A 21,080-nucleotide genomic window follows, 5' to 3' on the forward strand; every position below is an offset into this window, starting at 1 on the left:
TATTTTGGGGTCTTTAATAACGAGCATACAAATCATCTCTTCTTACAGCAGGCATATTTTCCTTTCAAAGCTGGCTACCTCAAGCAGTGGCTGCTGAGTGCTGGCTTCCCAGATGGATTTTGGATAGTCTGACAGGCGTCTCTTGGCATCTGTGGTCACAGCATGGCCTGGTGCTGGCAGTAGGATGCACTGAAAAACAGCTGAGTGTTGGCACAACAAATGAAGAACAGCAATGTTTCTCCTGCTGATTCTCCTCAAACAGGACTGGGAGCTAAAGGAAATGGAAAGCAGGGAGGGCCACTTGGGTTCATAGTACAATTATTTTTAATAATGTCCTGCACAGCAATATAAGAAAGAAACCTGAAGCTGTGAGGTTGAATTTCCAAGGCTGTTTTGATGTATAAAGACACAACAGTGGTGCCTTAGTGAGATTTTTCTAAGAAGTCTGTGTCTATGTGGACCACAAGTTCTCTGGAATTCTGGCACACGATCTGCCTTAAAAGTTTGTTTACCTTGATCATGTTGAGAGTTGCAACAGCTTTAATTTGCAGCAAAATGTGACTTTTTGGTGAAATGGCAGTTTAAGAAAAGCTTGGAATCACAGAATCAGACAATGGGCTGGGCTGGAAGGAACCTTACAGATCATTCAGTTCCATCCCCTACCATGGGCAGGGACACCTTCCACGATCCCAGGTTGCTTCAACCTGGCCTTGGACAATTCCAGGGATGGAGCAGCCACAGCTTCTCTGGGCAACCTGTGCCAGGGCCTCTCCACCCTCCCAGGGAGTGATTCTTTCCTAATATCCAACCTAAACCAACCTTTCAGTTTGAAGCCATTCCCCCTTGTCCTGCATGGTCTCACTGGTATGCTAAAGGAGAGGAAAGGATGGACAGGAGTCAGCTACGTGGACAAAGGGCTTTCCCCACTGTATTTCAGCCCAGACACAAAATGCTTCTAGGTGTAGGAAGTCCAACACGGCAGGATTTGGGGGCCTTTGGAGCCAAAGAGCCTTTCATAGACTCATAGAACCATTCTTGTAACCCTGTCCTGCTTGTTATCATAAAACCCTGGTCCCATAAAGAAAAGTCTCTCTCCCAAGCACAGACTGCAGAGATTTGGGAGGATGGAGAGAGCCAGAGCAGAGTGTGTGAGAGGCAAATCTAAACAGACTGAACCACCCAGTGTGACCCCCCAGACACTGTACAGGCCCATCAGTGCTGCAGGACCTGCACACACATAATTTCCCAAGTTGTCGTTGGCCTGCAAAGCATGAAATAGTTGCAAGTCACAGCAAAAAAGGACTGGGCAACCCTACGTTCTTATAAGTAGCTGAAGTGGAGTTGTGGGTTGATCCAGATATAAATGAGAGGAGAAAGTCTCTGTGTGACTGTGGACTTTTCTCAGCAGCCACTCATTTACATGCAGTAGGAAAAATAAACAGATGTTGAAGTCAAGAGAGGAGATGCAAAGCGGAAATTCTCCAAGGATGCCCAAAGCAATATTCAAATATGATATGGAGGAATTACTGAGCAAGAAAACCCACTGCCAAGGCTTAAATAAGCCTCAGGAGGAGACCTTAGAAATGATAATGAATTCTCAAATAACTGCACCAGTGGAGCCTTCTGGTTTTAAGCCCCCAGGGCAGACACCAACTTCCCACCTGTGCCATAGAGAAAACAAGGAATAATCAACCTTGTGATGAGGCAGCACTTTGGCTGCAGATGGAGGCACTGACAGGCCTTGCTCTCCCCTTGCAGGATCTCCTTACAGAGACAAGATCACCATCGCCATCCTGCAGCTCCAGGAGGAGGGAAAGCTGCACATGATGAAGGAGAAGTGGTGGAGAGGCAACGGGTGCCCTGAGGAGGACAGCAAAGAAGCCAGTGCCCTTGGGGTGGAGAACATTGGGGGCATCTTCATCGTGCTGGCTGCAGGGCTGGTTCTGTCAGTGTTTGTAGCCATTGGGGAGTTTATATACAAATCCAGGAAAAACAGTGACATTGAGCAGGTGAGTCAGCCCCTTCCAGCATTCCTGTGCTCCCGGCAGGATGAGGGTTGGGAATGGGGGAGTAACTGTGCTGGAGTTCTCTTTGCTAGAGTGTAGGTTGTGTGTTGCTGAACTCTCAGCAGGCATTTCTGGCTCTAATAACAAATAATTTATTAACAAGAACAGGGAAGTGCTTCACCCACAGTCCAATTAGTGCTGCTTAGTAGGGCAATGCACAACAAGGGCAATTAATTTCTCAAAGAGTTTTTGCTTGATCTTTAAGACTTCAAGCAGAGATTACATTGGAATGGAAGAAAACACACCTGGGATTTTGGCTTTTGGGTTTTTTGTGTGTGTTTTTTTGTTTGTGTTTTTGTTTGTTTGTTGTTTGATTTTTGTTTTGTTTGGGTTTGTTTGTTTGTTTGAGTTTGGGTTTGTGGTTGTTTCATTTTTATTTTTTTTGTTTGCTTTGTGTTTTGTGTTGTTTGTTTTGGGGGGTTGTTGTTTGTTTGGGTTGGTTTTGTTTGTTTTGGGGTTTTTAATTGGTTTGTGGTTTTGTTTTCTTTTGTCTGTTTTGGGGGTTTGTTGTTTGGTTGGTTTGGGTTTTGGTTTTTATTTGTTTGTTTTGGGGGTTTTGTTGTTTGGTTTTTTGTTTGTTTGGTTTTTTTTAATGTGGCATTAACGTTATCCCTTTGAGTAACACAGGAATGTTACTCAGTGTCCAGATTCCCAAGTGTGATTTTCCTCTTGCTCTACAGAGCAATTTTTTTTCGGAGTCAGGGGTTTACACGCTGTGCTGAAGGATGCACTTCAAAGCATTCAGGAGAACTCCTGAAAGGTGATGAATGCCACTGTAAAAGAAGATTATGGAGCCAAAGAAATTCTGGTTATAGCTCCACTGAAGTGTAATGAGCAATTTGAAAGGGCAGAGGGAAAACAAAGGAAATGCTGTGTATAAATCACGCCTTGAGCATTCCAGCAGTTTGTGAGAAAGAATCAATCATTAAAATCGAGTGTAAACACCCATTTACTGACCCACAAACACTGCAAACAAAGCAAGACACGAGCAGGGACTTGGAGTCTGTTCCTGAAGCTGCCAACCCTCTTCCTCTGGCTGCCTGCCCTGGGGCTCTTTGTCCTGGCCATGTCCTAGACCCTGAGGTGGCCCTCCTGTAGGTGCCCTGATCCTCTTCCCTTCAGCAGGATTTGCCCCAGGGACAAGGCTCACGCCACACGGAAGGGTTGGTGGGTGCCCCTGATGACCAGGGTGGCCCCTGAATCACCAAGAGGTTCATATCTCCTCACTTAGACTTTTAAGACAGGAGGCCTCTTCTTCCAAGGGAGTTTTTTAAGCTCATTTTGCACTTTGAGATGCAAAAGGAGCTTTTCCATGGGCAATTCATCCTCCTAGTCCAAGGTGTGATCCTGCAAGGCTGATAAGCGCTAGAAAGGACTGTTGAGAGAAATTCCCTTAACAAAGCAGCAGGGATGGGTGGGAGGAGAAGGAGAACATTTTGAACTCAGTCTGGGAGGTGCAGTTTGAACCATGTACAGCAGTCAGGGTGACACATGGGAGGGATTGACACCTGAGTGACCCAGCAGCCAGGGCTGAGGGCCTGGAGAGAACAACACCCGATTTTGGATAGGATACATCATGTACAGGTCCTTGCTGCCAGGAAGAGAATGGGCAAACCAAGGCTCACACCTGCTGAAGGGAAGGAAGCTGGTTCCTACCAGGCATCTTCATTTCCCCAGTGGTGCTGTTTTGGGTCCCTGACACCCAATGCCCTGTCAGTGGGCTTGGTCCTCTCAGTATCCTGCAGGAGAGGGCAGTTCCTGCCATGCAGGAGCATCCCCATGTCTGCCTGAGCAAGCCCTCACTGAAAACAACATCCAGGAACAGACACAGCTCATGTGGAGCCATCTCAGGACATATAAATCAAAGTGTCCCTGTTTTGGAACAAGTCAGAGATAAAGGACTAATGTATTTGCACATATTGCAGCTTTCTGAGTAATACTTTAACCTGTTTCAACACAAGATGCATGAAGAATATATTTATATCTTTGTTTCATTCATGTCTCAGGAGATCTTCTATTCAAATACATTTTAAAGTACAATTTCAGCTAATTAAGATGTTTGGTATAAATGTTAATATGGTGCAGAATATCCTGGAAACTTTTCAGGAGTCTGTGAAAGGCAATGTGTTCCTGAAGCCATGACTAAAGCAGACCTAGAGCTTTAAACCAGGAGGGAGTGTTCCTTTACTGAGCAATATGTTGGGCGAATATCACAGCATTCAGGGTTCCATATATGTGTGTACATACACCATTTCTGGCACTGCACTGCAAGATGTTTCTTAATAATCAAAATCTTTAGATGAGTTAATGTGGTTTCTTTTGTGGAAGCAATTTTACAGAGAGTTGAAAACCAATTATTTCAGTGTCACTTTTTGGTTTCTGTCAGATAGTTTTCCTTTCCACCTGGTGAAATAAGAAGCTTAGTAGTGTTCATCCTGAGCTAATCCAAAGCACTGAATACAACCTGTGACTTTTCTGTTTCCATAACTAGAGCCTCTTTTGGTTTAAATAGTTTTGGAATCTCATGCTCATGTTTGCTTTTCATTTTGCCTCTTCGGTTTATTTATTTTCTCCATTTTTCTTTTCTTGCATGCAAGGCCTTTTGTTTCTTTTACGGACTGCAGTGTAAGCAAACCCACCCGTCCAACTCCACCTCTGGCACCACCTTATCTACGGATTTAGACTGTGGCAAGTTAATCCGAGACGAGCGAGGGATTCGGACACAGCCCTCAATTCACACTGTGTAGTCAGGAGAGGAAAAAAAAAAGGTGTGTCCCACGGAAAACATGAAACCCAAACAGTTGGCACAGAATGGCCAAGGTTGTACCCACCAGCACAGCTCCAAAGTGCCTCCTGCTTCAGCAGGAGAGCAGCGTGTGTGATGTAAATTGGCCAAGTCCCTGAAATCTGGGCAGTTTAAATGCATATCACAGAAAATAGTCACCCCCACAGCCACGAGGGAGTGGAGTAGACTGGAGTAGCTTTTAAGAATTATCACATTCTCTTATGTACAATTGTGACCTTGCCATTTCGTGGGGTAATTCACCTCTTTCAGGTAAGAAAAATTCTTTGCCTCCTTTTCATCTCCTCCCCAATCCGAGTGAAACAATAAAAGCCTCATTACTAAAAGCATGGAGAAACATTTAGCTTGGTCTCTGCTGAAGCATTCAGCAAGTGGGCCAGGCAGCTCTTTATAAACCTCCAAAAACAACCTGCAGGGCTCCATTAACTTTCTGAACCCCTGTTACAAGCAGCCGGAGATTTTTAGCTGGCATGTCTTATTCCCAGTGTCAATATTTAATGAATTTTAATTCATCCATTTAAAATTCATTAGTCAAAGCCTCCAAGTAACTATCACACCACAAAATCATATCTATCAGTTAAATTTTATGCCATGTAACCATTAAGAACATGTTCAACAGGAGCACCCTCAGGCAACACCCAGATATACCATTAACAGGATAAATCCGTTGTCTTGCTTGAGCAATTCATGATGTTCATTGTAAGGTTTTGTAACATAGAAAAGTCCTTTGTGGAAAAAAATCAGGATATCAATTTTTATCAAGCAGTAAAGCTTTGCATATTGAAACACTTGTGGATTTTTTTGTGTAGCAGGTTGCCACTGGATGCTTTTTATACCCTGGAAGGATAACAGTTGGATTTTCTCCAGTCCTTGGCCAGTTGGGGAACTGACAGGGCAGGAGACAATGGACTCCATCTGGTTTTGTCACAAAAGAACCATATGAGAACAATCTGAGATACACAAAGTGTATGGAAATGCCAGCTCTAGAATGTCACGAACTGTGACAAACCTGTCAGGTGTTTTCAAAACCTGATTACCTTTTATCTGCCTTTGACTGTATCCCAGGTTACCACCAGCTTCACCAATTCATCTCCCCCCCCTCACACCTACTTTATGTTTCCTTGCCCAATGAAGTTCCTGCTCATCACACAAGTTAATGACCTGTTTTATTGAGGGCCATTTCTGCACTTCTCTGCAATTAGAGAACTTGTTCAAGTGGGAGCCTTCACACCCAATTGCCGAGGTGCTGCAGCAAAGCTCTGCTCTCCTCTTCAGTTGTTTCTCTCATACCTGGCTCCTGGGAAAAGCCAGAGCATGGAGGGAGCTGTTTTTTCCTTCCATTCCTGTTGCAATTTTTGATCAGCACTCCTTGTGCTGCCAGCAGGCTGAAGGTTTTTTGTGGCTATACCAATTCTTCTCTGCTCATCCGTAGATGTGAGTGTTTATGCTCCACTCCAGATGTTGCAAGAAATTGTCTGGCTCAAAATGGCCTTTCAACTTGTTTGAATAGGGCCTTGAAAGCTTTGGTTCTTCATAAAATGCTCCTTCTTACCAGCAAAGACCTGAATTAGATGTTCTGTATATCTGATTTAAGAGAGCACTTTTTATTTGCAGCTTTCCCAGTAGAAGAGACTTAAAACTAATTAAATTCAGCTCCTCTCAAGTCTCAGAGGAGAGGGAAAATGCCTAATGTGTTTATCTCCATCATTGCCCTATGCAGGAAATCTTCTGGGTTGCAGCATCGACCAGGTTTCTAATTGTTTCTCAGATTAATGAAGAACCGAGAGAATTTCTGTCACTTTTTGGGTAAACATTTTCTCATCTGTCAAGGAAATAGTCCCACTGTTGGTAACATCCATACTTTCCCTGTGTCCAGCTGTCCCTGCAGACAACTTGCCAGGCTTTGAGGAATTCCCTGTGGGAATGACAAAGCAGCTCCTTTACCTAGCACAGCCCCATCCCCAGCTACGAAAAGAGTTATCAAACAGCCTCACTTGCTCCTTAGAGCTGAGGCAGGGAGAGCTGATGTGCCACCCCAGAGTTCTGACAAACCCAGGTTTGTAGAGGCAGTTTTTCCAGATTTGCTGTGGCTCCAGGGAAAGGCAGGTGCTCGAGGAAGGCACAGCATCCCCTGGGAAGTGTGTGACCCCTGGGACAACTCCTGCAGAGACACTACAGGCTTCAAGATCTCCCTGGAACAAAGCCCTGAAGCTTCACATCTGTAGCTCTTTGGGAAAAAAAGCAGGAGGAGAACAGGGAGAAGGAAAACATGCCCTGTCTTAGTGAGGGTCTTGCAAAATAGGATTTTTTGTGGAGTTGTCTGCTGTGCAAATTCCCTCTCTGCAGCAAACATCAGCTCAAGCACCTCTGTTTTCAGGTTTGATCCTTGTATGGGCCATTCACTCAAGAGCTGGATTTAATGATCCTTGTGTGTCCATTCCAAATCAGAATATCCTGTGAAATGTGTGAAATTTCCCGAGAAATTCCCTTCCAAGCATGGCTGTGGCTTCACTGGGAAGTCTCATTTGTGTTTAGAAGGTTTGGGAGACCAGCAAGCAGCTTTAGTGATTTTTTTTTTCTTGCAGAGAAGAAGCAGAGGACCAGTTTCTATAACTGAGGAAGACTTAAATTAATCCATGGATTATTATCATACTGTTTTGGCAATCTCTGCTCAATAGACTCTGACAGGTTAAAAGTTAATTTGCTGATGTCCTCGTGCAATTAGCCACCAGTGACAGAGTACTCACATGGATTCTTAATGTGCTGCAACAGCAGTTTGCTCACTAGGAGAAACTATTATGGATATTCTTCCTATGGTGCACTAGGCACAAATAAATCACTTATTTTCAGCAGAAGACACATCAATGTCCCAGCTCTGGGTCCTTCAGAGTAATGAGGGCACTGCAGAAGGAAAATCCTGACTTGCACTTCATCCTCTCTCCCTGAGCTGGTCAGAGGTTCTTCCACAATAAAACCTGGCCCACATCCTTGGATTTTCATAGTTCTCAGTTCTTCAACATAACACACTGGGCTTGGGGTGGCTTTTTTATTATTATTTGCTGGGTTTTGCAAGGTATTAATAAAATGCAATTGAAAAATCTTGTCCCCAGTGGTAGCCCAGCAGCATAAACAGCAGATTGATAAATCCTGGCTGCAGGTTCTTTTCTTTCAGTCTTGTTTGTACTTTATTTTACGGTTTTTTATTTTTTTTTTTTTTTTTTTTTTTTTTTTTAAATTCTGAATCTGTAATTATCCTCAAGCTTAAAACAGACCAGTGTATGGAAGGATTTGGGAGCTCCATGACTAAGCTTTAGTAGCCTGCTGGAGTGACCAAAGGGGGGAGAGAAAGATTCGCACATCACAAGGAGAGCAAAATCTGCTCTGTTTTTAAAGGATGACATTTCCTCTTACATGCCATGGCCTGCAGCATTTTGACACTGCCAGAATGAGAAAGTTAGGCTGGCTAAAAGCAAAACGTTAAACTTATCACTCTGTTGTAAAAGGGATCACTCTGTGCCCACTGTCCTCTCATGCTGGACGAGATCTCAAAGGTGCACTGAACAGCAGGTAAAAAAAGAGGTTTTTAAAGAAACCCTTTCAGTTTGGCTGCCTGAATATGAGACTAAAAGAACAGCATAATACCCTTTGAAATTGAATTTTAATGTCAACCTCCCCCTTTAAAGATGACTTTAAAGGTGCTGTTCAGAGGGCTGGCAGGCTATTGATGAACAACTGGGCAAAAGCCTAATTCTTAGGCAAAACCTGAATATCAAACCCATTCCTAAGAATAACTTGAAGCCTTTCTGATAATATTTGTTTTAAAATTCAAGGCAGTTGGAAGTGGAACCATTGGGCACTTCACAAATCACGGAGTCAGGTATTAAAACCCTGACACAGGTAATGTCAGCACTGGGTTTTAGACATCTGTCTGCAGATGTAAAGTGATCTTCATGGGACTCTTTTTTGGCTGTGACATTGAAAGGCATTATGATAATTGCACAGGCTGAATAACAGGAATCTGTTTGGAAAATTAAAATCCAAGCCTATTAACAAGGCAGTAAAATGTACTATTTCATCTGCAGAAATCATCCCTGACTGCACTTTGCAGAGACTGATGGCTGTGATTAAATACACAACATCAGTAGGTTAGCAAGAGCAACAGGGAAAGAAAATAAAAATAAACCTGATCAAAGAAAATAAAAATAAACCTGATCAATCCCACAGAGGGTTAATATGATCCTTTCATTATCTACCATGGAGTTCTGGATTCACTTTGTAATCTAGATTTTAAAAGCTCAATTAAAACTAAGGCAGCAGAGAGCAATAATCCACACCAAATCAGCCACTTAGAGCATTTGGGTTTATTACTTTGGAAATAAGTGATGCTACTCTCTAAAAACAGCCTGGAGCAGTGTAGAAATAGTGTCCCTGTTAGGATGATACCTGCTTTTCCTGCTGCTTCCAGAGGGGAGTGATTTGGAAACAAAAGCAGTGCCTATTCCTATTACATTTAGGGGCTGACATGAATTAATTGGAGTTTAATTGATGCGTAACTCAGAACAAAAATGAAGCATCTCAAAAAAAGAGAATATTGGCGTATAAATTTGAAATATTCTGGGATCTCAGCCTGTGTTACCCACATTACAGGGAGAAATTACACTGGAAAAGAAGGAGCACAGCCTGTTTTTAATATCTGACTCCCTGAATTGTGAAGTGCCCAATGGTTCCACTTCCAACTGGTTTGAATTTGAAAATAAAAATTTTCAGCAAGACTTCAAGCCTGTGGGATTCACTTCTCTGTGATTCCTTTGCTCCCTCAAGCAAATTATTTACCCTTGATCCAGGCTACCCTCAGGCTCTGGTTTGCATTTGAAAATATTCCTGTAGAATAGATGGGTACTAGGAAATCTTTGAGGGTTCTGCTTTTTAAATCATATATCTGATTTTACCTTTTTTAGCCCTGTGTAGCTGAGGTCACTGTTGGATAATTCCTGATTATGAACTGGACATTGCTCACCTTGCACTGGTTTCACTCTAGATGAGAATTTATATTTGATACAGAGAAATAAATAAATCTCTGCTGCCACTGCCACTTGACAAGAACCTTAGTTTTGTTCTGTGTTAAAGCTGGTCAGTTCTAGAAGGGTTTGGTAGGAAGGATTTATTCAGCCTGATGAAGGCAAGGTGGTTAAAGTTTTGGTTCACACTGCTCCCATCACTTCATTTTATACATAAATAATCTATTCATATATATTTGCATGGAACAGTTTTTTATTTGCATTGTCAGATACTTCCACCTAATGCCTCCTTTTGTATTTTATTTGTGTTACATGTAATTATTCCAGCTGTAGATTTTAAAAGATGTTTCCACATACCCTGAAATGTCTTTTTTAATGTTGTGATGGTGGGAAAAGATCTTTCTCTCTAAACTATTCAGCTCCCTTATTCCTGTGGCAATTACCTAATTTTTCCAACACACAGTATTTGAAAAGATTCTTTCCTAAGAAAGAAGAGGATTGAGGGCTGTGCTGTATGGTAGAAATAATTTCATGAGGGGAACATTTCATGAGGGGAAAATAACTAAACCACAAAAAAAAAAAATCTTCAAAACCTGAATTCTTTGTTTTCTCCTGTATTTTATATATATATAAATATTTATATAAATTTTTTTTTCTTTGTGACTGAGGTTCATGGCATTTAAAACAAGATCTCTTTTCTTTTAAGGTCAGGAGGAAATGAAAAAGGGTAAGTTTTACGATATGGCAAATGTGTAGAATTCCAGAAACATTCATAATCAGCTAAACTTAGTGGAGGCCAAGTTGGGAAGTTAAAAATGATGTGTAGAGTCACCTGTTGCACCTTGGGGGGCTTGTTCAAAGCTGGGTCTCAGCAGAGAAGCTCCCTGAGCCCAGCTCAGGTCTCTGCTTCCCTCAGCCAAGGGTCCGGCCTGTGCTGGGCAGGGTTTTAATGCCATTTCCATCTCCCACCAGTGTCTTTCTTTCAATGCCATCATGGAGGAGCTCGGAATTTCCCTCAAGCACCAGAAGAAGCTGAAGAAGAGGTCGAGAACGAAGGGGAAATCCTCCTTCACGAGCATCCTCACGTGTCACCAGAGGAGGACCCTGAGGAAGGAAACCATCGCGTGAGCACCAGGAAACAGCGGGAACCAAACGAAAACAAGACCAGACAAAACTAAAACAAAACAAAATGGAAACAAGACAAAGCAAAACACAAACATTGCTGCCTACAAGTGGTGGGATTTCTGAAATAGAGACTTTTCACGTTGTTCTTCAGGAATTCTCTGTGGTTTCTTTTTTTTTTAACCTAGAGGTACAGCAGTTGGAATGCTCTCCTGGACTGATGTACTACTAATCCTCTGGGAAGTGGCTCACTCTTTCTTTTGGGATGGATTTGTACACTCACCTGGTTTGCATCTCTCTCCCCCTCCCCGTGCATCGCTGTGTGTGCTTTCTAAATAAATCAATAAACAAGAGACAGGGTTCTTTTTTCCAATAATCTGGGAGTGGAACTTGTGTTTTTCCCCCTCTGAACAAAAGATTACAGTTCTGCTGAGCACAAAGAACTACTGAGTTGTTTAGAAACCAGGTCCCAGAAAGCCTAAGTAAAAATTCATACCACTGACTCACAAACCATGACTACAAAAATGTATCAAATACAACAACGAGGATTTTTTATTTTCTCTGATATTATAAGGATAGGATGACATCATAGCCTCTTCAGGCTCATTTCTGTGAGAAACTTTTTTTCCTTATCCCCTTTCCACTGCTTTTAAAATGCCATTATTAGGTAACACCATGACTGCAGGTGCTCTGTGTTGAAAAAGAAAAATCGAAATCACCCAAGGAATGAACAGTGAGCAGGGGAAAGCAACCTTGACATGATCACACTGCTTCATCCTTCTTCTCCTGATGCCAGTAAAGCAATTCTTGACTCCTAGAAATCAGGGCTGAGAATATTCAATTTATAACAAACCTTGACCACAAAGACAACAACATTTGACAGGAATACAGCTCAGGAATTGAAACCTTTTTCTGCAGCTGCTGGGGGCACCAACCAAATGTTTTAGCAGCAAAGGAGAATTTTAGTCTTTTTTTTTTTTTGCGAAGGCAACTCTGAAGAAGTGATGCATTAGAGCAGCAGATCTTCCCCTTCCCTCCCCATGAAAAGCTGTACCTTTATATTGCAGTGAGGTGAAACACATTTGTACTTATTTCTGTGTTGTCTATGTGATTAATCCTGGTGTTCCAGGGGCTTTGTTGTGCCAGCTGGTTTGCTCTGGAGATGCTGTGGAAGGAAAAGGGGTGGAATTCAGGCATGTCCACACTCCAAGGGATGAGAATGGGTGTAGGACACACGTGCCTCTCATGCTTCCTGTATCCCTGCCTTCCTACACAGGTTATATATAAATAGACCTGCTCTTCCAGGGCTATCCTACCACCTCAAATCCTAAGGCAAGGCTGGAAAAAGGGGACTGGAGGCACTGATTGGTTTCCTGCACAGCACAGAGAGCTGTGTCAATAGTATTTGCTTCAGCTCGTGGCAAGGTTCATTACCCAGCTGCTTCAACCAAGTGTTAAGCTTTATTGTCCCTCTGACATTCCTTCCCCTCAGGGAACTTCATGCTTACCATTGATAACCTTTCCCTTGTACCCCTGTATCCATGGACACTTCCTCTGCAAAAGGAGAATGTGAAGTGAAAGCCTTTGAGTGGAAAATCCCTCCTCCACCTTCACCCACCACCACCACTCCCACAGCTCCCTGGCAGCTTGCAGTGGATGAGCTTGCTTACAAAGCTCTGCTTCAGATGTGATAATTTCAGTGTTATTATAGACTAGAACCTCCCTCCCTCCATTCAGCCTTTCCACAGGGATCCAAACTCTAAAACTCCTGCTATTAGACCCATTTTCCCCAAGGCTCTCTGTGATTACTCCCCATCCTTCCCAAAATGTGACGCTCAAAACTAGATCTGCTTTTCCACCGATGTTGAGCTGGGTGGGAAAACATCTTGTATCTTGAAGGCCATCCAGGCAATGAGAACTTCAGCCCGAGTTTAGGGGCATCACCACGTGGAATTGCACATTTTTGGGTTGGGTTGTTGGGCTTTTTATTATACTGAACAGCTTCCCCAGAGTGCCAAGGGCAGTTTGTACCCAGTCCTGCTGGTTGCCTGAACCAGCTGGGTGGTGCCTGTAAATACAGCAAACACACTCCCTAAAAACCATCCAGAAAGGAGACTCAGAGGGGGGATGGAGCTCTGTAGACCCCTCAGTTGGAGAATAGGACATTTAACAGCACTTTTGGCTGCCACTGTCCTCTAGCCCAGTGCGCTATCTGAAAATGTCATGAGGGCTGGATCAGGCTTATTAAAGACCCTTTCCCTCACCCACAGGGCCCTTAGAGCTCTTAAAGAAATTCATCAGATTAACAAGACCAGGTTTTGACAGATTCATATTAATTCTTGCTCATTTCCTACCACTTAATTAAGAACCAGTTATTTCATGCAAGTGTTTGTAAGCCAACCTGGATTCTTCTTTCCCTGCCTTCGAAGGTAGGAATTATTATTGCTGTTTTCCAGCATTTCTTCTGGACTTTGCCTATCCTTCAGGAGTTTCTCTCAGGAGGTTTGGAGCAATGAGTTCTCTGGGAAAGGAAAGAGAAGGGTGTCTTTAAAGTGACCTCAGTAGGAAGCTCAAACATCAGTGCTTGCTTTTGGGAAGTTTAATCTGCTGCATGCATCAGGCTGGTAAGCAATGATTAAGAAAAGCAGCCCCCGGCTGTGAGATCTCAGAGAGAATCTCATAATAGGTAGTTTCATTTATTTATGTCATCATCAGGTTGCAAACAGGCCATCCAGGCCACCAGAACCATTCTAATGCCATGATTGAAAAGCAGGTTATTATTTTTCAGTCTGTGTTAACTCTATTGCTCTGCCGTCCACGGCCTCCAGCCAAGACATTTTTAAATTACTAGGCTGAAAGTGATAAAAGATTTATGATCAAGCCCTTTTTTTTGTTTGTTTGTTTTTTTTCCCATCAGTATTAGTGGTCTCTACCACTTATAAAAAGGTGCTGGGGAAAAAAATGAAGCTCCTTTTGCTGTCTGGGAAGAAAATGTATATATATAAAGGGAGCAGCACAGTGCCACTGTTGGCCTGTGGTTCTCATGCTAATTAGCCTCCTTTTAGGATAGCACAGAAAGGGTTAAGATGAGGCTGTGAAGGAGTTCAAAGGACATTTGTTCCCAGTGATGCTCCTGCCTCAGTGACCCACTGCCCTGTGGGGACCTTTTCCCACTTTCCTGGGATGTCCCTGTGCTCCCCTGGCCTTGGCACAGCTCAGGGCACCCACAGACCTGTGGGGAGCTTAGAACCACCGTGTCTCCCACCCTGAGCCAAGAGAATATTTTATTTCAGCCAGCTGATACTGCAGCAGAGGAAAACACTCAGGGATGCATTTATATCCCACTGGTATTTAAGGATTCAGCTCTGGGCTGTCCTGATTCAGAGCTGTGACCTTTCCTACCCCTCTCCAAGCATGTTTAGGTTGCCAGCTTGGCTCAAACACTGCTCAGGCAGACCCCAGCCCCACACATCCATGCACAAACATTCCTCTGTGCCTGCTGGATTCCCAGCCAGGCCACTTTGCTGTATTTAAATGTGCTTAAAGCAAACCCAAAGCCTTTCCTAAAGAACCTCCCCTGCTGCAAACCAAGCTGCATCCTGGTTGGTTTTTTTTCCTTGGTTTCAGATGCTACTTAAAAATTCTCTCCATGACTGAGACAACTACTTTGTCCTGAGGAAGGATGGACAAGCACAGGGAGTTGTACTTATTGATGTAGCAGCAGAGATGATTGCAGTGACCTTCTCACTCTATTCCAAAAAATACTCTTTTCCTGCCTGTTTTCCAGAGCATGAGAGAGAAGCCTGGTTAGGGATTACCCATTAGGAAATCCAATGTCCTCATTAGATCTCTGTCTTGGCAGCAGCAGCAGCTCAGTATCCCTGTTGGTTATAAAAGAGAAATACAATACTGACAGATGCTTCTGAATGTGTTTCATTCCAGGAATGCCCTTGTTTTAGTGTCAGTAATCTTTCCCGTACACCCTGTGAGCTTAGGAAGGTTTTAACATCCTTATTTAACACCCTTAACTTTCTTGAGAAAGTGGGGAGACAGACTCAGTGGAAAACAAGGAATGTTGGAAATATCTAAGTGACCTTTAAGGGCCCAGCCCAGAGTGTGATTCAGAAGATATTCCAGAACAAATGAGGATCAGCTCACTCCCTTTTGGGGTTTCTGTCAGGGGGCTGCATCTTATGGGTCTGTGGTGAACCTCTAATCCCATGGGCTGTTTATTGACTGCTGAACTTGGCTTTTAATTACTCACTGTCAAGCTGATTCCTCAGTGATCAGAACAGCCACAATTTAGAGACCCATCACTTACAGTTTTATTTTACTGATTGATAAAGATGCAGCTGTTTTTGCCTGCTGATGAATCGACTTGAGCCACACTCAAGTCACCTCCCCAGATCCAAACCCCATCATCATTAGCACAAATGTAATGCAGCTATTAAGGTGTGAAGCTCTCCCTTGCATTTCTATTTTGGCTGTCCAACTAAAGTTTGTGGCAAGTAGGAGCTGTGTTGTTTAAAGAACTTAGAAGCCCAAAGACACAGGTAGAGCCTTGCAGAATATTCAAAAGCAGTTGCTTAAATCAATGTGGTTGGGGGGGATTTCTTTTGTTTGCTTTGTTTGGGTTTTTTGGGGGGTTTTTTTACCCCAAAATCACAACTCTGAGTGTGATTTAACTTAATTATAGTTACCTATCTACTGTGTCTCTGGAAAGGGACAAATGTGAGAAACCACATTTAATGCTGCCTGGTAAATGTACCCCCAGTACACCCACTTGTGGGTTTTTGGTTTTTTCCTGTTCTGCACTCCCTGTTTTCATTGTTAAGAATCTTTGTTCTGTGGAAATAGGGAACTTGGTATAAACACAGATCTGTAAGGTTTCAGTTCAGTTCCAGAGGAGGACACCAAGATGATCAGAGGGATGGAATAGTTCTGCTGGGAGGAAAGGCTGAGAGAACTGGGATTGTTCAGCTTGGAAAAGACAAGCTTTGGAGTGACCTAATTGTGGCCTTCCAGGACCTGAAGGGTCTACAAGAAAGATGGAGAGAGACTATTTAGAAGGGCCTGGAGTGACAGGATAAGGGGGAATGGCTTTAAACAAGGTTTAGATTGGATATTAGGAAGGAATTCTTGGTTGTGAGGGTGGGGAGGCCCTGTCACAGGTTGCCCAGAGAAGCTGTGGCTGCCCCATCCCTGGAAGTGTCCAAGGTGTCCAGGTTGGATGGGGCTTGGAGCAACCTGGGATAGTGGCAGGTGACCCTGCCCATGGCAGGGGGTTGGAATTAATGATCTTTAAGGTCCCTTCCACCTCAAATCATTCTGTGAATCTATGGAAATGATAAAGCCAAAGAGAGGGACTGTTGCTCCTTGTTGCAGCCAGCACCGAATCCCCCTTTCTTCAAAGAAAACAGCATCTTTTGGGAAGAAAAAACCTTAAATATCCAGAGAAAGAAAACCGGGTTGCCTACCAAGCAAACAGCAAGAAACACTGCTACCAGAGCTGCCTCAAACTTAGTCACCCTTCTGCAGGTCAGCACCTTTGTGGTTTCCTCACTGTCAGCGCAGTAGTTTTTCACGGGCTACCAGCTCTAAACGAGAATGGAGGCTTTCCATCTGAAGGAATGATGTCTTTAGCAGTTAATCTCTCTAACCACGAGGTTTCCTAACTGCTAATCTAGCGTTTTGTTATGCAGCAGGGATTTACCCGCTCCATTCAATCAGGTCGTATATCAGATTAATGTCCTGCTCGCAGGGCAGGGGTCGGGGTTGGGTCCCCCCCACCCCCGGGGCCAGGGCAGAGGGCTGCGGAGAACATCTGCATCCCGCAAATCCTTCCAGCGGATTTCACAATCCGAGGTGTTGACCGGGCTGCCGTTTATTCCTAACAAACATCGTGAATCTGCATCTCCGCCAGAACAACAAAATTAAGAGGTTCTACCGCTTTTGAGGAGAGACAAAAAGCACAAGGAGGGAGTTTCACGTGCTTTTCACAGAGGTTCCTCCTGTCTAAAGGATGTCACCACACTAAGTTCCCGGACATGGCAGCTTTCTGTACCACACACTTGTTTTCTACTTCCCTTTCTGAATGAATAGAAAACTACCTCTCTTTAAAAAAATTAAACCCCAGATCCATGATTGATTAAATAATCTTCCTGTGCTGATTAAATCAGTGTGAGCATCTCTAGGGGAGGCTCTGAGGCTTTTCCAGCATGCTGTCACTGCCCCTACTTTTCCCAAATGATTACCTACCTTTCTTCATACAAAAATGTCACCCCAGACTGAGCCCCACAAGGTGATCTTTGCTCCCCACTGGACCCCAAAGTTACCTCCTCACTTTAGTGCATATCTGGAGCTCAACAACTGTAATCCATCTAGAAGGCCCAGTAGGATAAAGCCAAATACAAAGCTTTATCTGACTATTTAATTAAAGACAGTAAACTTGTCCAACTATTGACGGCTAAATTATCTCTCCCAGTTTCTGTTCTTATCATTCAAAGTGCCCACAACTCCACACCCCTGCACAGAGTTTGACTGACACCCCAGAGCCACCACACTGGTATTTCAAGGGTCAAGGCTTGCTCAAGTATGAAGAAGAATTCCCTGGAAGATGCTCCCTGACAGCAGCACTTGGTGACAGCTGACATTATCAAAATAAAATCGCTTTAAATAAATCCCTAACGAGCATGACCTATTTGCCACTTAATTATCTACAGGCTAAATTCAGTAAATATGCCCTTTTGTTCTGTGTTCTTTCTATTGATTTTAATGAGAGCTACTGCTAAGAAAGAGAAGTCCAACAGGAAGACTACATTAATTATTTAGATTGCTTTCAGCTTTATCTCTGTGGGGAGTGGATCACTAATAGATCCACCTCATATGCACGATTTTTTTAAATAAAGCTGGAAAAACATGCCCACAGTGGTTTATCTCTGTAGGAAATGCCACAGTGAAAGGGAATATTCCCAACAGCACTTAGGGGTATTTCCTTGACATGGAGTCAAAGGCAGTGAGGCTGGAGGGGCTTTTGCTCCTGGCTTTGATATGGACACGGACCAGTGTTTGGAAAGGACACTGGGTGAGGATGAGCCACTGCAGGACGCACCAGCACCAAAAGTGGAGGCAATTCCTCATTTAATGCATCTAAACTCGGTACATCATGCAGGGGCAGCAGCTGGGTTGTTTGTTCCTGCTTTTGACTCTCTTTTGTTGCAGAGACACACAGTCAGTGCCAGTGCCTGTCAAGTCTTGAGCAACTCCAACTCCTGCAAACTCATCCTTAATATTTAAATGCAGATTTCAGGTAGGCAAAAAATTAAGTCTGAAAAGTTACATATAAATTGTTCCTGTGTTGTGTTGTCTGCTTGGATCATGTTCAGCTATTCTGTGAAAGAGTTTGAAGATGAAGTAGCTGACAACACATCCCAAAATTTAAATAATGCAGAGACTGTAAGAGAGATTCTGCAAACCTGTGACATGGATCTGCTGGTTTGAAGTATCAAGCTACTCTTGGCTGGAGCTGTGACGAGCATAGTCATGCTCATAAAATCAACATGACTTTTCAGCCTAATCCACAGTTCTGAAATTATTTATATCAGAGCTTTGCCCAGTCTTAATTCAGACAAGGCGAGTGTGTGAAGTGGCTTGCCATGAAAAATGCTGTCTACATTTAGCTGAGGTTACCAATTTCCCCAAAGTTTCCAGGAGAATCTGCATGTCATTTGCAATGGATTAACTATTATTTGGCAGGCTATTTGTGCAGGGAATTGCTGACATTTTGAAAAGAGCTGTTTGATGATTTAACATAGCCTTAAAATGTGACCTTTGATTTATACAAAAATGCATATAAAGTGGGTAAAATGAGGTGCTGAACTTACTGCATCAGTCTTGTCTGGGAGCTGGGCGTCCTTTCTCCTCCTGCTTTCCTCACTTCCCAAGTTCTCTGCAGGAAGATTTGGGTGGATTTCTCGGGTACAGATCTGAGCCTCATCCATCCTGCAGTGCTGTTTCAAGATATTAATAAACAACGATGCTGATCCAGAGCCGAAGCAGCAGCAAGATGTGTCATTCTTAATATTAATAGATGATCAATGTTTCTTCAACTTAGGCAGTGTTGGGGTTTGTTTTAATAAATGACTGCACTTCTACATTCTGTGATCCTGTGAAAACTCTGCTCCTGGAGAAACATCTCCCTGAGTTTCCTCAGGGAACTGCCTTACACCTCCCTGTATCCCACTGCTTCCTGTTTGGTGTGATCTTTGAAAGAATATAGGAGATTAATGTATCAACAGCAGCTTGGGAGTTAAAGGTTGTTATGGGCATTTTCCTTTCAAATCTGATCTTCCAGGATTATTGGAAAGACCACGATAATGGGATATATACATATATATATATATATATAAAAATATATAGACAGGATCTTTTCTGTTCTTTCTGAATATATTGCAGTGCTATACAGGGAGGCCAGAAAATTGGACTGGAAGGAGCCATGAGAGGTCACTTAGTTCCCCTGCACCAAAGCAGAGCTGCAGATATCCATGTATTCCTGACAGATGTTGATATTTAATTCCTCCTGTCAAAGAGCATCCTAAAAGTCTCGGGGGGGGGGGGGGGGGGGGGGCCTTCTGGGCAAGAAATAGGAATATTTGTGGTTCCTAAGAATTTTCCTTAGGATATCAAAACAAGAAAAAAATTGTGACTTTTTTGGATGCTGTAGCAGAGGAAGAAGAAGAAACAGGGTATTTGGGGCAGAAATGTAATCCCATAAACTAAGGAAAGCCCATGGGAAGAGAGGAAGAAAACATCAACTTCTATCTGCAATATATGGAGACAACTCTCTCCACTTTCCAAAAAAAGTAATTTCTACCTTAATTTTGGTTGCAAAACATATCACAGCAAGGCCAGACAGCCTTTGAACTGTTGCAAGCCAAAATTTTGGTTTTACAAGCCAAAAATTTTTCACCTTTACTCAAATCCTGCCCATTCCACCTCTAACTCCATATTCCAAACTGATCTTTGAGGTCTTTGCTGGAGAGCAGCTGAGGAAATAAATAAGTCTGGAGTGTTATTGCAGAAACAAAACAGGAGGGTTCAAAGGAATTTCCTCAACTAATATAAAAGGTGACAGAAAATTTGATTTTGCACCTCAACAAATGACCTAAGAAGGCCCCAAAACAGCCAAGGGGGCCTTGTGGGTTTGTGCAGCTACATAAAGCCTCAGAGGTAATAATTCTTGGTAGGTGTGTGACTTTCCAGCAACACTCAGTGCCTGAAAAACTGGTCTCCAAATTCCACGGAAGAGAGATCCCCCCTGAGACTTTCTGGTTTCTGTTTGGCTAAATCAGAAGGACTGTGATTGATCGCAGCCTCTGAGAAATGCAGCACTTTGAACCTTCAGGCTGCTCCACCTCAGATAGAAGCATGAATTTACAGCTTTTCATTAGGAAAGGTATGCATTAAAAAAACCCAAACCATGTTTCTCACAGAGAATTAAAATGTGGTTGTCTCTCATATCTGGTTTTCAAGCACTCATCATTTATTACATCCTTTAAACTGAATTGTTCAGGTTTTACAGGAGTGTAAGACTACCAAAGGCTTCAGCTGATCAGGTCACATTATGCTAAATATTGCTCAGGAGTGAAATATGGAGCCAAAGTGAGCAGATGACACTTCCCATCCACTTAAAATAGAAAGTGCAAGTGAAAGCAGAGAGAAATCTCTTCCCACTAATTGTAAATTACACATAGTGACCAGCCCCAGAGGTGTGAAGCAGTTTGATCAAGGTCACACCATATGATGCTGGCCAAGAACCAAAGAATAGCAAAGTCTCTTAGGAATTTCCAAACTCCTTTGTCTTCTCCTTATTTAAATCCTTAAATAATAAGGGCAAAGGCATAACTAACACACCCAAAATGATAGATATGTGTTAAAGTCTGTATTGTAGAGGCTTTATGTCACACAGACAGGCCTACTTTTCTCTAACTCTGGTTAAGATAAGAAAGAATTGTCTTTATTTCAAAAATAAAGACAATTAGACACCTTCTAAATTAGTTTTTCCTTCATTTT

At 43.0% G+C, this 21,080-nt stretch overlaps 1 protein-coding gene across 4 annotated transcripts in view; it reads left to right on the top strand.

The window, feature by feature from the left end:
* GRIK1 (glutamate ionotropic receptor kainate type subunit 1) overlaps positions 1-11,385 on the top strand; it is a 121,994-nt gene extending 110,609 nt beyond the window's left edge. Inside the window, exons 15-17 of one of the 4 annotated variants that reach the window (XM_027660018.1) lie at positions 1,759-2,009; positions 4,664-4,830; positions 10,858-10,945. In XM_027660018.1, the coding sequence (XP_027515819.1) occupies positions 1,759-2,009; positions 4,664-4,813 (401 nt within the window). In that variant the 3' untranslated portion in view covers positions 4,814-4,830; positions 10,858-10,945. Of the gene's footprint in view, positions 1-1,758; positions 2,010-4,663; positions 4,835-7,456; positions 7,472-10,857 lie in introns of those variants that run through there. The other 3 variants (XM_027660019.1, XR_003530382.1, XM_027660017.1) reach the window with 3 other exon arrangements.
* The last annotated feature ends 9,695 nt before the right edge of the window (positions 11,386-21,080 follow it).

Source organism: Corapipo altera, unplaced genomic scaffold (genome assembly GCF_003945725.1).
Source record: "Corapipo altera isolate COAL_440 unplaced genomic scaffold, ASM394572v1 74, whole genome shotgun sequence".
Classification (NCBI taxonomy): Eukaryota; Metazoa; Chordata; class Aves; order Passeriformes; family Pipridae; genus Corapipo; species Corapipo altera.